We start from the raw sequence: 16,361 nt of genomic DNA on the forward strand, positions 1-16,361 counted from the left end.
AAAACTCTCTTTTTATTGAAATGTTTACTAGAAAATGTTGAGCCCCGCCCACTGAAAACTCTTTTGGTCCTTGGTCAAGCATCAAGGTTTGTCACTGCGTTTTATCAATCCCGGAAGTATCCACCTCTAAGAGACCTCGTTGTGTAAACAAAGCAGGGCGTAATCACAGCTGGCTGCAGGAGGATTGATTCCCATTTTTACACCATAATGAACTTTTCTCTCGTAACCTCTCAAGATTTCAGACGGGGGGAGAAACTTTATAAAGTAATAACTTCCAAACATGGTCATGATGAGGGACTTACTGCATCTTGGAGAGGAAGACTTCAACATTTGAAACATGAGTGAGTCAGGAGAGTTGGGTTTTCACATTCGTTCTCCAAATGAAATATAAAATGACCACCCAGAGAACCAGGGGAGCTAAGCAAGGATGATCTTTATAGACTTTAGCTCAGCCTTGAACACCATCCTCCCCCATAGACTTGTGAACAAGCTGTCCGACATTGGACCACCGCAGTCCACCTGCCTCTGGATTCAGGACGTGGTGGTGGAACCGTCTGTGTTCTTCTGTAACTTCTCTCCTGCACTTAATGTACACTTTACCTTTTTTAATCTTGTTGCTCAACGTGTTGAACGATGACAATTAAGTTTTCTGATTCTGTTTATTATTTATAATAATGATGTCTGTAGAAGCGTTGATCCAAGAGCTACTTCCTCTGATTAATAGCATCATTTCAAACTCAGTCTGCAAAGAAGACTTTTTTGAGTTCATGTTTCTTTAAACACAGAATTTAGCTGTAAAATACACGAGTACTGCGAGTCAAATATTTAAAATGTAACACACAACACTTTAAATCTTAAACTCTTTATTTACATCACATGAGAAATCCCTATTTGCAACATTCCAGCATCTTCCTAAAACTACATTCAACCAATGGAAAAACAAAAAAAAACATTTAACGGAGAATTCTGCTTAATCACGCCCTGCATAGTGGCTTCAAAACAATATACCAGGGTGAAGACTTTATCAGCCCAGAGGGCAGGTTCAGGTTCACACGACAAAAACAAACGTCAGCTACGGCGTCAGCTTTCAATGGAAAAAAAACAAAACAGGCAGAACAAAAAGACGACCTGTAGGAGTGACTGTATGAGTTATATAGGTAAAACATTATGTTAAATACAGATTTGAATAGCCATCAGTTAAAAGGCTGTAGTGCAAAAACAAAGACAGGACCCTGACCACCTCTGACCTCAAAATTTTACTTTAAAAGGTCTGCTTAAAATAAACGTCATTGGATTCAATAATGCCTTTTACCTCCTCGAGTATGGAAACAGTAACATGTAGTTGACCCATCAGTTTTAAATAAAGGTTCAGAAAGCACAGGTTAATTTTATCCAAGCTCTTAATAAAATGATTCTTATTGCCTAAATGAGTATTGTTGAATGCAGGTTTTCTTCTTCTTCTTCAAGCGCAGGTTCCTTCCACTGCGAGGCGCTTATATGGCGGCGTTCTGCTCTTGCACAGCACCACAAACACACACAGCATTCCCATCATCTGTAAAAAAAAAATATAACGGCAGAGTTGACCTCGGTTCCAATGTAGACAGAAGACGATGCGCTCTGGAAGCGCTCTTGATATTTACCCAGATTATTCCTGGTTTATAGTGCTAATGTTCATTAAAAGTCTGCTTTAAACTAGCGTAAAATATAGACTTATTTAATTTTTTCCAGAACAAGTCTTCTCGTCGAGGCTTCAATACAAGATGGACATTTAAAGACAAGCAGTATGGAGGCATATGGATGTTTTTAAGTGTGTCTTTTTGGAGGAAGATGAACCTGAGCACTTTTGTCTAGGTAGAACCTTACTGAATCGTTTAACTAATTTGGTTGTCTATAACACTTAAAAGGAACAGATTTCTCTGTAACTAATCTCAACCCTTAGTCGACATGAGGGCGAGTAGAAAATGAGTTTGAATTTTGGGTGAACTATCTCTTTAAAGCATGTTTAAAAAGGAAAAAAAGTGAAAAGATTTAAAGATCTGAGAAATGTGAGTTCTTCTACTAGAGCGGGTCAGAATTCTCGCTGCACAGTTTTGAATCAACTGCAGGCGAGACAGATCCTTCTGACTCCTGTTAAAATTTTCCAGAGACTAACTGAAGTGAGATTTGCTAAAATAAACATTTAAAAAGAGCTTGAGTCAAGGTTGTGAAACTCATTCGCACAAGGGGCCAAAATCTTTTTGCAATCAAGGTCACTGTACATTTGTTTTTCATGGAAAGTCTGTGTCAAGCACTAATAAATCAACTCAACTCTCCAAGAAAAGAAACAAGTTCAACAGTAGGTGACGTGATGGAGGAGGGATTACCTGGAAAGCAGCGAACGTCAGGGCGGCACAGATGACATACATCATTATCTCCTTCATCTTCGTCACGACCAGCGCTTCACAACCCTGCAACCAATGGAAGGTCACAGGTTCACGGTTAGAACTTTGTGGCTCGCACGATTCTGAAGAGTGCGTTTCACCTCTTGGTTCAGGTCTTGTGGGCGAGCGAGGGAGCCGTCGCAGCTCAACACGGTTCGTTTGCAACAGCTCACTGGCACACTGTTGGTCTGGGACTCGCGGAACCACTTGGTGTCCTGCCAGTCGGAGTAGTTGTGGATCCCACAGCAGCTCAGCTGGAAACGACAACAGCGTTACAGTGGAACATTCGGACATTGGATCTCCTCCGTTGGCGCTTCTCTTACCTGCATCTGAATGTAATCGATAGCACGGCTCTGGGCGTTGCTGTTCTTGCCGTCGTACTGGTTGTACACATTCTTGATCGACTTATTGACGACCTCTTCAACCTGGCATCGGTGGAGAACAGAAGACATGAAACTTTCATCACCAAGATGAGATGATTTAATTGCAGGTCGTTTTAAATATCCTCAGTAGGACCGATGACATGAAAACAAAAGCTATTTCTAGACTAGAAATAAATTAATTAAATACAGTACAAAATAAAATAGTCATAAGTGTAGTCATAAACATTCCTACATCAAAGGGCCTTATGTAGTCCCAGAACCTCACTTTTGCTCTGTCTCCAATGAATAAGCAATAGTAATTCCTCCTATTAATATGAAAACAAAACCACAAATGATGCAATATTGACTGTGTGAGGAGGCTCCGGAGGAAGCGAGAGTAGCAGGTTAAGTCAGTATTTGTTTGAAAACGTGTCTGGATTAGAGGTAAGCCACTTGTGTTGAAGTCGTTTATACGGGTCGGGCTGAGCATTTAATAATATGACGTGTTCACTTAAGCAGGTAGGACGCTTTAAACCATCTTTGTCTATTCTGTCTCAGTAGAACAACAAAAGTTGGTAGAGACCAAACATGGGAAATACCAGCATGAAAAGTAGATTTGGTTTTGGATGTTGCCGACTTTTTTAAAAGTTCACATCTGCACTTAACTAGAAAGTTAAGTATGCAGGAGACATTAGGAGCAGAATGAAATGGATTTAAAAAACACATTTGCATCTATTGTTTGGGTGGATCTATGCTAGCAGGAAAATGAGAAAGATCCATCCATCTATTAAAAAGCAAGATAAAAACTATAGTTTATTACTCCTTTCATTATTTGAAAACCAACGAGTACATGTGCATCCCTGTTGAACACCCTATAAGAGTCTTGCAGTCAAGGATTTTGGGTGATAATTCGATAAAACCACCCTTTTGAAATTGAAAATAGAGTCTTTAAATACGTAGAGATATGACTGAAAAAAAACAAACAAGATGATATGATACACAACAAATATTTTGTGATTTGCAACTTTCTGTTTTTCACACACGAGACAAAGTTAAAAAAAAAAAAGGTCAAACATGAAACCTCCTTACCTTCGCTCTGTAAATGTATCCAGATATTACAACAGCCACCTCAGTCACAAAGACCACGGAGAGGATGACGACAAACTGTAGATTGAATTTCCAGAGTTAGGGAGGGGGAAAAAAAACACCGTTCGACCCGATGTCGCTCGCCCTCTTAACTGACCGTAGTGAGTCCACTGTAACTCTCTCGCACGGTGGCGCAGCAGCCGATGACGCCGACCACGAAGAGGAGAAGGCCGACGCCGATGATGGCCATGGCTGGGATGATGGTGTACACGTCCTCGACGAAGTAATCATAATTATCATAGGTGATGAAGACGTAGGCTCCGATATAGCAGAGGATGCCGGCCGCCGCCTGGAAAAAAAACACAACACATTAACAATTTATTTGAGCCCCAGTAGAGGTTTCATGTATTATTGTTCATTAATGAGACACTAATATCCTTTTCTCAGGTAGACTGCAGCCTCTTCACCTTCATAAAATGACAAACAAACATGATTAACCTATACTGTCACATCAACATTATGCACATAAATTTGTGAGCAGGAAACGAAGGGAAGAATCGTCCGATCGCAAATAATGTCATCAGCTTGACCTTCAAATTAATGGATCATTTAACTGATTCAATCAATCCGGCGCCGGTGCCACGTAACTTTTAATTAATCAAGGCGGTTACAAAACACACCACATCAATCAAGCCAATATTATTAAGAGCCATTATGTTATTTTAATTTCTTAATATTAAGTAAGTAATATTTGTAGAGCAGCTTTTCCACACCAGGGTCACAAACAAAGCGCTTAAACAATGAAAACAATAATATATAAGCTTAAAAGGTCAAGATAACACAGAGATCCAAACGGTACACAACCATTTATTTGATCTATTAACAATGAATGTTTCAAATAAGACCGATAATTGTAACCAACAATCATCGTTGTTTCCCATTAAATATAAATAAATATTGAAACTTCTATTTTACAGGGATTGAATGCCCGTAATAGTTGTTACTTTTAAGTATAGCTTTATTTTAAGGTTTATTTATTATTAAATGCTGATATTGATAATTATTCCTGCGTAGATTTCTGACTAATACGGACAAAAAAAAGAGGCAATATTTATATTTGATATTTTCTGATTCTGAAATGTGCCAAAATAAGGTCATTAAAATAATCGATTTTGATACTTTATTTGAAGCATTTTCTTTGCAAATTATTTTTTTTAGATAAACATTTCGAGACACAAGTCTCATTTCTTAGTAATAAATCTCAAATCTCATTTTAACTTAATTTCTAATGTCTAATGCTTTTCTTCAACTTGTGTGTTATACTTAAAGTCACATCAGCTGCTAACAAAATAAACAGTCATGGACATAACTATCTAGTTAGATAAGTATAAATGTAAATAGTCACTCAAATAAGAAGAAGAATTCTTAAATAAACGTATGAATAAACAATAAAGTTCTACCTAACCTAACCTATTAATCCTCCATGAAAGTCATAACGAGATAGCAGATCATAACATTGACTATTTACCTGTTGTTTTTTTTATTGTTTAGAAAAGCTATATTGCCCATAAAACCTATGTATGGAGTAAGTTTTATTGATGTATCCACACAAAATATATATCACCAGGTGCAAATATAATGTATTGAACAGTTAACTAACGTACAAGGGATATATTTACTTTTTTGTAAGAAATGTATTTATACAGCATTAACACCTCAGGGTTGGTGGAAAAACAAGTTTAACTACGTGTTTAATCATATAGAGATTTAAAGTAATCTTTACGACAGTATGTTCACCAACATGACAAACTAAAAGGAATATATTTTATCACAGAAACTCAAACCTCCCTGACCAAACAAAAGGTCGACTCAGCTGTTAGCACTCAAGCTAACTCTGCCAACATGGCGCTATGACGCACCACAAACACCAGCAAGAACCATCGAAACTCACCCAGAAAATCATGTTGAGGAAAACCAAGATGGTCTTCGACAACGTAATGCCACATTGTCCCATCTCTGCGCTCGGGTTGTGTTGCTCTGTAGAGAAGGAAAAGTCTGAAAGTTCCTAGTCGTTCATGCCCCAGCCTGTGTGTCGCTGCGCGTCCGCTCTGAAACTCCTCCCCCTTAAACAACACAACAACCAAGGGTCCGCTTAGAATAAAACAATAATCCAACAGATCTATTAAGACATAACAAAATAAGTTAATGAATTGATGTTGTTTTTCTTTCACAAGTTAGATATGAGGTGAAATCTAGTTACCATGTTTTTTTTTATATTTATTTAACTTATTTTCCCTTCCAGGAGCCCGTCCCAGGATTTCACAATTCGTGTCAAATGTCAGATCTAAACCCGACTTCGTCATAAGCGGGAACTTCGCAGTGTTCTGCTTTAAATTTAGGATACAGGACAGGAATTGACTCATTTTTTTGAGTCACTCGTTTCATAACCTTTTCCCTACTTTATCATTAACTACAGACTTTTTGTTCAACTAAACTCAAATAAATGTATAAATTATTTACTATTAATATTATTTATTATTATTCTCCGTGCTAAAAGGAATAACAACTCCACCGATTCATGGCATCTTAAATGGCATTTCTGGATGTGCCACGATTCATGGCATCTTAAATATTGTATCTGCGTATGCCACTAATTCATGGCATTTCTGGAGATGCCAGTGATTCATGGCATCTTAAATGGCATCGCTGCATGTGCCACTAATTCATGGCATCTTAAATGGCATCTCTTAATATGCCACTAATTCAAGGCATCTTAAATGGCATTTCTGGAGATGCCAGTGATTCATGGCATCTTAAATGGCATCGCTGCATGTGCCACTAATTCATGGCATCTTAAATGGCATCTCTTAATATGCCACTAATTCAAGGCATCTTAAATGGCATTTCTGGAGATGCCAGTGATTCATGGCATCTTAAATGGCATCTCTGCATGTGCCACTAATTCATGGAATCTTAAATGACATTTCTGGATGTGCCACTAATTCGTGGCATCTTACATGGCATCTCTGGATGTCCCACGGATTCATAGCATCTTAAATATTATCTCTCCATATGCCACTAATTCATGGAATCTTAAATGGCATCTCTGGATGTGCGAGTGGTTCATGGCATCTTAAATATTATCTCTGCATATGCCACTAACTCATGGCATCTTAATTGGCATTTCTAGAGATGTAACGTCACAGTGGTTAAAGTTTCAGGATTTTATTTGAGTTGTGAAAGAGATGAAATAAAAGGATGTATATTTTAATGAATGTTACAGCTTCTAGAGATTCTGGGGCATAATATATGGTTCAGGGGATTCATTATTTAAGCAGGTCATCTCAACTGAGTCTACAGGCCAGCAATGCTATCAAATTAAGGAAACCGGACTCGTCGTGAGGCATTATTTATGTACCCCGAGCTTCTGTGTGGCTCAGAGGTTATTCACGAACCAAAGTACACAGATGCAGATTTAAATTCTAATTTATTTTCTTTCATTACTAACGACAGAACAAGAGACTGTTTTTCAACCCTTTTCTTTCCCAACGAAGCTAAAGTCAGCATGAGTTCCAAATATCTTGTCCCAGTGGCTAAAATGTGGTGCAAAGTTGGTGTTGGGCTTCTGATGGTGCACGTCGTGTTTGCTGGGTCCTCCGTAGATTCCGAACGGTATCAGCCGAGAGGTCGACCAGGGGAGGTCGTAACCGCAGTGATCCTCGACGGACACGTACACGTGCACCACCATGAAGGTCCACGTGGTCAGCAGGTGGCTCCTCAGGATCACAGGGTTCAAGGTGGTCCAGAACCCAACGGTCACCAGCTCCCAGCCGCCGAGACACTGAGTGGCCAACGCGAAAGGAGCCGAGTATTTATGATGGATGGCGTGGAAGGTGACGTACAGCCAGCGGATCTTGTGATGGAGCAGATGCCAGATGAAATATTGGAAGTCGAACAGCAGGAGGTTGGCGATGACGCCGGCGACCAGCTCCGGCAGAGAGGGAGCCTGCTCGGGCAGGTCCACGGGAGGTCTCCACACCCACTGGGCCACGGACGCAGGCAGCACCAGAAACACATGGTTGTGCAGCGTGACGCCTGCACAGTGCAGCAGGGAGGAGGCGGAGGGTCGGCGACTGGGTTGGATCTTGAACCGCTGCACCCGTGACCAGCGCTCGCCCATCAAGTCGCACACCAGGAAAGGAAGGCAGAAGATGAAGTAGGACGACACGGTCAGAACCACTGGGAAGAGGGGAGATCTCAAATAATCTCTGTAGTGGAGCCTGAGTGTGTCCCACACTGGCTGGAGGAAGTAACGGTTCTCCATGTATCTGGTCCACAGATCTAAACTGGTTAGATTCATGTTGGGGAAAAAACTAAAAACTCAGGTCTAAAAAGTTTAAAGCAAACACAAGCGCTCTGGCCAAGATCTGAACTGAGAGGTTGCTGTAGCTCACAGGATGGTGTCAAGTGCAGCAAAATTATTCATTCATGAAGCAACTGGAAACTTTCTCAACAAAGGTAACTTGGTACATATATACAGTGTATATATATATTTTTTCTAAAATAGTTTACTTTCATTCAAAAGTATTAATATACTGTTTATAATTGTTTTTATTCAGTATTTGTACTATGTTTCAAATAGTTTCAAATATATATACAGTATATATAAATATTTAATAAAAACAATTATATATATTTATACTTTTGAATGAAAGACTATTTTAGAAAATGGACAAATATAAAATTTACTAGAAAATAAAAAACTATGAAGAAGTGTAGGTAATCTGAAATTAAATCAAAAGAATGAGACAAACAAACCAAAACAATTCCAAAGAAATATATAAAATGACTTAACTATATCGAGTTAATTGGTGAATTTGATTTGCAAATCTTGTCTCTCTTTGATAAGAATTAAAATTCATATATTTTTGTAATTTGAGTTAATTACAATTTATATTTTCTTGTCTCAAATATTTTAGTCAACAATTTGTAAAGTGATAAGTAGGTCCGTACTATTTCAAACATAACTAAAGCCAGAATAGAACATTGCACCAAAACAAACTTAAATTTTCTTGTTTAAAAATAATAATAATAATGGAAAATATCACCCAATTTTATTATCGCTTATATTTATTTCGACCCGAATGTGTAGTTGGCGCATGACGTCACATGACGTGATGACGCAGGGCGCTTGCAGCTGCGATTCTGCGCAGTGACGAGCAAGTCAACGCTGTCAGGTGAGCTGCACAACAACTTTTGTCCTCCTCTGTCAATAATACAAATTCACGCTTCGTTTAACGTGTATAGAACTAAATGTTGGATGTTAATGTCATTGATACATTTCAACTGAATCTTTGAATCATTTCCCTCTCGTGGACACCAGTGTGTACAGCTATGCTAAAGGCTAAACGAAGCTGCTTCTTATTTCAGTTGAACCTGTTGAGCTTAAACATCTTCTTACTTAGAAATAAATAATAATAATCTTTTTTTCTTCACCAGAGGTATATTAAATATCGTCGTTAGTCATTGAAGTTCAATGTTAAATCACGATTCTCACTTTCTTTTTGTCGATGATTAACTTTGATGAATGTGGACAATGATTAAAAGATGTTTATATTTGACAAAGGTCACTCTTTGAGTTCTTTAAGTCATCTTCCCAATATTGCAGGATTTACTGTCCTGATTGTTTATTTACTAACTGTAATCTTTAATAAACAACTGATCACATTCCATAAATATTGTGATTTTAACAAGACTAGTGAATTACTCAATAAAATATATACTTTAAAAGGTAAAGACACAACGAGACAAACACAGGAGTCTCAGAGAATCAAGGAAAAGCACAAATAACGTAATAATAAACGTTTTAAGATGTTTCTTGAAGGAGTCAGTAGATCATCAAACACAGAGGGAGATCGTTCCAAAGCTTAGGAGCAACAGCCTGGAAGGATTTCTCTCCTCTGGTCCGGAAGCGTGTTCAGGAACCATCAGTAGATTCTGATCCACAGACCTCAGAGCCCGAGCTGGGGTGTAAGGCTGGATCAGATCACTGATGTAAGGAGGAGTCTGACCATGAATAGATCTGAAAGTAAGAACCAGAATTTTAAAGTTGATCCTGAAAGAAACTGGCAGCCAGTGAAGAGATTTAAGGATCAGTGAAATGTGAGTTCTTCTACAAGAGCGGGCGAGACAGTTCCTTCTTGTTTAGACATGAAAACAAACTGTTACAATAGTCCAGAGAAGAAGACACAAACGCATGGATTATAAGCTCCAGATCAGGCTGTGATAACCTTTTCCTAAGTTTAGAGATTTTTCTCAGTTAATTTTGACACATTTTGACATTTTCTGTCGTTAAATGGATTCAAAATTCTTACATTGAGCCTTCTTTGTTTTGGCAGGTGATTGACAGAATGGAGGAACAGGAAGAAGCTGACCCGATGCAGGCGGCTCAAACACAGCAGCTCTGTCGCTTCTTCTCTCAAGGAAGACACTGCAATTTTGGCAAGAGGTGCAAATTTGTCCACGTGAGAGAGTCCAGTGGGCCTGAGAGGGAAGCTAGCAGCAGAGACTACCAGTGTGAGGTCACCCCGGCACCAACAGAACGGTCGGATCGCACCGGCACCACCGCTAACCGCCGCCCGTGTCGGTACTTTATGTCGGGGCATTGCACGATGGAAGATCGGTGTCGCTTCTGGCATCCGCCCGACATGTTTTTACTGGGAGAGCCCGTTTCTCATCAAACCACTTCCCAGAGAAAACCACCGGTCCAGAGGAACGCGCCGGTTCCGCGGCCAGCGGCCTCTCAGGAGGTCAAGCTGAGCGAGTTGACGGAGGAAACGGCCAAGCGGCTGCGGGACACGGAGATCACTCAGCTGAAGAAGCGTTTCACCAAAGACCGGCTGATCATCCAAGAGCGCGCCGACGGCAAACTTACGTACTACAGAGTGAGAGTGGAGCCCACGGATCCGGACTGGGTAAGTCCGCCTCTCTGTCAATATTTCTTAAAATAATCTGGACATCTCTTGGTTTCTTTAGCCATTTGATTTGAAAGAAATCGACATCATGGTGAGCTTTCCGGACGAGTACCCCCGAGAGGTGAAAACTATTACCATCTGCTCTTCAGGTTCATCTAGTGTAGCCTTTAAATTGAAGTTTTCTTCTGCAGATTTTCACACTAGATGTCCCTCTGGACCAGGATCTACCACTAATGATGGGAAGGTAAAACTGGAGATTTTTCTTTCTTCCTTTTTTCCCTTTCTAGTTTAGTCTGGTTAAACGACTTTTGGACCTGCGACATAACCTTTGATGCAAAATGCATTCCAAGATTGTTTTTAACAGCCACTGCAACCCATATCATCCCTTTTAAAGCACAGACCTGCCGTGAAAAAAAGGAGACTAAAAACAATGCGTCAACAATACGTACCTTTCCTTTTCTTTTTATTCATAGTTATGGCATTATTAATATCTATTTTATAGATATAACGCTACATTGAATAAAGATGCTCTTGCCACAAATTAAATAATTGCTTTACATGTCCAGGGCTCTGTACTTTATAATACACTGAATCATAAGTGGTCGAGTTTTCCTGTGGAGGATCATTTTACATTTTTTCCTTCCAGCACCATAAAAGGTTTCTTTTTTGCAACTATATTGACTCCACATTGAACTAATGTCATGCTAAACACAAATGGCAGCCTCTAAATAAAAAGGTTGAAACATTATTTTCCAGGTCTTGGAAAAAGAAAGACGTGTATGTACGCGGGCTCCCCCTAGTGTCGGAACAGTTTAACAAAAAAAAAAAGTCGTTTCGTCTAATTTTCTGCGTGTACATTTGTTTACAAAACAAGATACAGGTTCTTAGGGTTTCATTTTCAGGTTTTTATCTTCCTACTTGGTTATAAAAAAAGGCATCTCACTCTCATAATTATTCAAATTATAATAATATTAATTCTAAAAATGTATTATAAAATTCATACCTAGAGCTACGCTCAGGACTCGAGAGGATTTAAATAGTTTTTAAATTGACTTAAAGACGTGTAATAATCTAGCGTGGATGCATGCGACACTTAAGTCAATGTGAGGTGTTGGATAGTTATGGGATGTCCTCACACGTGTTCTTCCGTCTGCTCAGACACGTGCAACAAGCGTCTCTGGAGTGGCTTCAGGCCAAACATGCAACCAATCAGCTGATGGGCAAAGTGGAGTTGATCTTCAGACCTTTCCTGCGCTGGCTCGACCGCAGCATGGAGAAGCTGTTCACCGAGGGTGCGAGGAAGGTAGGAGAAAAAAAAACGAAGCCTTCTTTTAAAAGAGTGTCTCACCATGTTCTGTTGTGGCTGCTGCAGCTGAAGAAAGACATCGATTTGGAGAAAGCTGGATTGCAGTTCATCACGTATCAGGAGCTGCAGGCGGCTGTGAGCGAGGATTGTGGGAACAAAGAGGAAGATGAAGAGGAAGAGGGAGAGGGAGAAGAGAAGGAGAACGACAGAAAGGTGGAGGATGAAAGGATGGAGCAGCATGAAGGAGTGGACGCAGACCAGGAAGTCTCTGGACTGGTGGAGAACATCAAGATCAGCAACATCCGACGAGGAACGGAGGTGAAGCTGCTGGGTCTGAGGCTGGGCGAGAACACGGCCACCGTGGTGACCCGGCAGATCACCGTCTGTCTTCAGTGTAACCGGTAAATTCAAACTCCCCCCCCAAGTATTATTTCCAGGAGCCTCACCTGAGCCGTCGCTCCGCAGGTGTAAAATCACCGCCGACCTGACGCTGTCGGGAAGAACCGGCTGCACGGCCCAGTGCGAGAAGTGCAGCGCCAGCATCGGCGCCGCCTTCAGACCCTGCATGCTGCACCACTACTGCGACGTCATGGGGTACCTGGACCTCCACAACGCTGCGCCCGTGGATCTGGTCCTGCAGGATTGCGACATGAACTTCGGCTGCCTCAGCTGCTCCAATGAGGTCCCTGTGAAGGCAAGTACCCATGATGCTTTTCTGTAAAGTGAAGCCAACATTGAAAACATTTTATTTAAACTTTTGTTTTAGAACATTTCCTACGGTCAGACCAAAGAAGTCCACTGTGAGAGTTGCCACGATAAAGTCAGCTTCTTCGCCGAGAGCACGAGATTCCAGTTTATCCCGCCACGACCCAACAGAACCGGTGAGAAGTTCGGGAAGTTCGCGAAAGACCAGGATGCTGAAGGAACGATCTTTGTCGTGCGTCAGGTGCCAGCTCGTCGTCGGTCGGCTACAAATCCATCAGGGACCCGGCGGTGCAGAAAGGGAAGCCGCTGCCGGAAAAAGGAACCTGCAAACATTACAAACAGAGTCATCGCTGGCTGAGGTTCACTCACGGGAAACATCATTAAAATGTTTTGTTTTTTTTAAATAAAATGTGTGTCTTCAGGTTCCCCTGCTGCGGTCGGGCTTACCCCTGCGACGTGTGTCACGATGAGAACCAGGACCACCCGATGGAGCTGGCCACCAGGATGATCTGTGGATACTGTGCCAAAGAGCAGGTGCGGCCGCCGACGTCGGAAACACCAGTCGGTCTTAATTCTAACCGATTATCTGTTGCAGCCTTATGGAAACGGTAAACCGTGTGTGAGCTGTGGCAGCATGATGACCAGAGGCGCTCGCACCAGCCACTGGGAGGGAGGCCTGGGCTGCCGGAACAAAGTGAAAATGAACAAGTACGTTTTCGTCTCTTCTCAACTTGTCATGGATTTTATTTTATGGTACTTTTTCAAATAAGCTTAAAGAATAGAAAACTCATTGTCTACAAAAATATGTTGTCTGTTTTTTTAATTATCATTATTATTATTTCTTTTTTTACTGTTATTTGTATTATTCTTTTTTTTACTTTAATTATTATTTATTATTTTATTTTTACTTTAATTTGTACTTTTATTATTATTATCTTTCTCTTTACTTTTATTTGTATTCATATTTTTATTATTTTTATTTATTTTTTATTTTTACTTTTATTTATATCATTTTTTTTTACCATAAAATGTTGTAAAGTCAGAATTTGTTAGTTAGAGAAAAAAAAAAATGACGATGATAAAAAAAAGTCCAATTATTACTCCATAACTCTCTTTTTTACACCATTATGAAAGTAAGTTAGTAATATTTGCAGAGCGCTTTTCCTGCTCTAGTAGAAGAACTCACATTCCTCCGATCCTTAAACTTCTTCACGGACTTGAAGGTTGACAAACTATAAAGACTAAAAACATTTTTCCTTAAATAATAATAATAATCTTTCAACTGAATTGCCACATAATTCAAAATATAAACATTTTAACCAGTATCAGGATTCGATTAACATTCAATGTCGATTTGTCTTGACACTGTCCACTGCCAGCGAAATTACAATTAATAGTGTACAGCCGTAATGTATTATTACTGTATTTAAGCCTATATATAAATTAACCTAAATTTGGATCCATGACTATGAAAAACCAACTTCAATGTTTTAAATAGTTTTCAATCGCAAGCTTCGTATTTGACTGTTTTCTTTTCATTTTTTTCAGAAATGATCGTCAAAAATACGCCAACACAAACAAGACGGTGTCGAGAAAAGCCAGTGAAAAGAAGTAAAAACTGATGAACTGAATAAATTGTCTCAGCAGGTTTGACTTTTTTCTTTTGTAAACACACAGATCGTTTGAATTCACATGCAATTAAGTTACATAAACCAGTGAAAACTTCCACCATAAGATTATGACCACCTTCATAATAAACCAACTCCATCAAGAATAATCGTTTTGATTTGTCAAACTGTTTGCGGTGTCGCGCGATGGCCTCACAACAAGAAAGTTGCCGGTTCACTTCCATGTTCGGAGGGAGAAAACGTGACTTTTCTGTGAAGAGTATGATCTCCCCATTGTTGCGTGTGTTTTACTCCGGGCACTCCGGTTTCCTCCCACAGTCCAAAAACATACAGAGGTCGATGGAGAACTTGGGGAAATTGTCCGTAGGTATGAGTGTGTGTGTGAATGGTTCTGGATTAAGCAGTAAAGTGAATGAATGAATAAAAATGAATGAATGAACGGAAAAAGATTGCTGTGTCATTTAAGATGTTTTACAGTTTAGAAACTTATTTGCTGTTGCAAGCTCTGGAGGATTTAAAAGCACTAAGATTGGTGACACTCCCGTCCTCGCAGGAAAAAACGTGCATGTTAATAAGACCATGTAAAAATGCCAGTCTGCAAAATGATTTCGCTAAAGACCTCCTGCTGAACATGTCTGGAAACATGTGAACATTTAATCTTCTCACAAAACTTAGTTCCACATTGAGCTGCGGAAACTCTGACGGAGAGAAAAGCTTCTTTTCTTCTCCTACACTATATAAGAGGCAGGACTTTCCCCTCCAGGACGGAGGCACACAGAATGCAGAACATTACCGATCTGGATCTACAGCCCAGCGGGGCTTCTTCTTCTTCAGGGCGTCTGCTGCAGCCGCTCTGGGACCACCTGCTGCTTCACCACCTGCCTTCCATCTCCTCTCCAGTCTTCCCGGTGGTGCTGGCCTTCTCCAGCTTCGTCACCTTCAGTGCACCTTTTGCCGTCCTGGACCTCCTCGGTGACAAACTGTCTGCGGCCCACAAGTACAAAATCCAGCCGGACCGGAAGCCGACCGTGAGGATGATGCTTCAGAGCTTCCTGGTCTCCGTTTACAACCACGTTTTCTTCGTTCTGCCCGCCGTGTTCCTCACCACCTTCGTCCTGCCGACGCCCACGATGCCCCCGGAGGCTCCGACCGTGTCCGAGGTCTTCGTGGACGGTCTGGCCGTGCTGCTGCTCTTCGACACTCAGTACTTCATCTGGCACTTCATCCACCACAAGAACCACAAGCTGTACCGGTGGGTTCACGCCGTCCACCACGAATGCATGGCTCCTTTCTCCTGGTCCACCGAGCAGCTCAGCATCCCCGAGCTGATGACGGTCGGGTTCTGGAGCAGCCAGGACCCCATCCTGCTCGGGTGTCACCCGCTCACCACCATGTGCGTGACCGTCTTCAGCATCTGGATGTCGGTGGAGGACCACATCGGGTACGACCTGCCGTGGACTCTCAACCACCTGGTGCCGTTCGGTCTTCTCGGGGGAGCGCCTGCCCACGACATGCACCACCAGAAGCCAAGCAGCAACTTCGCCCCTTTCTTCAGCCACTGGGACCGAATCTTTGGCACTGCCGTCACACTTAAGACGAGACTACCTTAAAAGTATATACTTGCTAGAATATTTGCTCTTTAATAGCTTGTACATTTAAAAATGTTTAGTCTCCTTTGCTTTTTTTGTACTTTGACCTGAATCTTCTAATAAATATTTTCAGAAAACACTTTGAAAGAATCTTCTTCCTCAGCTCAGTAATAACACTTTTGAGATCAAACCATGAAATCCAAGGTCATGCTCCACTACCATATATATAAAGTCCAATTATTACTCCATAAGTCCAGGGGCCTCATTTACTAAGAGGTTTTACGCACAAAA

General features: G+C 40.8%; 4 protein-coding genes across 5 annotated transcripts; 2 read left to right on the top strand and 2 right to left on the bottom strand.

Annotated features, from left to right (window-relative positions):
- Nucleotides 1–846: 846 nt before the first annotated feature.
- On the bottom strand, nt 847–5,985 carry tspan3a (tetraspanin 3a). Its single transcript, XM_087797628.1, has 7 exons — nt 5,820–5,985; nt 4,026–4,217; nt 3,872–3,946; nt 2,744–2,845; nt 2,522–2,674; nt 2,364–2,447; nt 847–1,552 (listed from the first exon to the last, which is right to left on the bottom strand). Exons 1-7 carry the CDS (start codon nt 5,880–5,882, stop codon nt 1,463–1,465), a joined length of 759 nt encoding a protein of 252 aa, XP_087653754.1. The 5' UTR covers nt 5,883–5,985; the 3' UTR covers nt 847–1,462.
- Nucleotides 5,986–7,397: 1,412 nt separating this feature from the next.
- On the bottom strand, nt 7,398–8,416 carry ch25hl1.2 (cholesterol 25-hydroxylase like 1, tandem duplicate 2). The gene has a single exon (XM_087797757.1). It carries the CDS (start codon nt 8,226–8,228, stop codon nt 7,398–7,400), a length of 831 nt encoding a protein of 276 aa, XP_087653883.1. The 5' UTR covers nt 8,229–8,416.
- Nucleotides 8,417–8,666: 250 nt separating this feature from the next.
- Nucleotides 8,667–14,842, top strand: LOC148073587 (uncharacterized). 2 transcript variants are annotated; one of them, XM_087797612.1, is made up of 12 exons: nt 8,667–9,105; nt 10,267–10,842; nt 10,904–10,963; nt 11,034–11,086; nt 12,001–12,145; nt 12,215–12,549; nt 12,614–12,842; nt 12,915–13,029; nt 13,095–13,212; nt 13,276–13,387; nt 13,449–13,561; nt 14,402–14,842. In XM_087797612.1, exons 2-12 carry the CDS (start codon nt 10,279–10,281, stop codon nt 14,466–14,468), a joined length of 1,911 nt encoding a protein of 636 aa, XP_087653738.1. In that variant the 5' UTR covers nt 8,667–9,105; nt 10,267–10,278; the 3' UTR covers nt 14,469–14,842. The 2 variants fall into 2 exon arrangements, with proteins under 2 accessions (XP_087653738.1, XP_087653739.1); XM_087797613.1 differs by lacking the exon at nt 8,667–9,105 and having other exon boundaries at nt 10,062–10,842.
- Nucleotides 14,843–14,946: 104 nt separating this feature from the next.
- ch25hl1.1 (cholesterol 25-hydroxylase like 1, tandem duplicate 1) lies at nt 14,947–16,358 on the top strand. The gene has a single exon (XM_087797626.1). It carries the CDS (start codon nt 15,261–15,263, stop codon nt 16,089–16,091), a length of 831 nt encoding a protein of 276 aa, XP_087653752.1. The 5' UTR covers nt 14,947–15,260; the 3' UTR covers nt 16,092–16,358.
- The last annotated feature ends 3 nt before the right edge of the window (nt 16,359–16,361 follow it).

This window comes from Callionymus lyra, chromosome 8, assembly GCF_982586985.1.
Source record: "Callionymus lyra chromosome 8, fCalLyr1.hap1.1, whole genome shotgun sequence".
NCBI lineage: Eukaryota > Metazoa > Chordata > Actinopteri > Syngnathiformes > Callionymidae > Callionymus > Callionymus lyra.

Coding starts and splice junctions, on each gene's coding strand:
- ch25hl1.1 (XM_087797626.1), top strand. CDS start 15,261: ATGCAGAACATTACCGATCTGGATCTACAGCCCAGCGGGGCTTCTTCT.
- tspan3a (XM_087797628.1), bottom strand. CDS start 5,882: ATGGGACAATGTGGCATTACGTTGTCGAAGACCATCTTGGTTTTCCTC. Junction 2,448..2,521: donor CACAAGACCTGAACCAAGAG/GTGAAACGCACT, acceptor CATTGGTTGCAG/GGTTGTGAAGCGCTGGTCGT. Junction 1,553..2,363: donor TGACGTTCGCTGCTTTCCAG/GTAATCCCTCCT, acceptor TTTTTTTTACAG/ATGATGGGAATGCTGTGTGT.
- ch25hl1.2 (XM_087797757.1), bottom strand. CDS start 8,228: ATGAATCTAACCAGTTTAGATCTGTGGACCAGATACATGGAGAACCGT.
- LOC148073587 (XM_087797612.1), top strand. CDS start 10,279: ATGGAGGAACAGGAAGAAGCTGACCCGATGCAGGCGGCTCAAACACAG. Junction 10,843..10,903: donor AGCCCACGGATCCGGACTGG/GTAAGTCCGCCT, acceptor TGGTTTCTTTAG/CCATTTGATTTGAAAGAAAT. Junction 10,964..11,033: donor CGGACGAGTACCCCCGAGAG/GTGAAAACTATT, acceptor TTTCTTCTGCAG/ATTTTCACACTAGATGTCCC.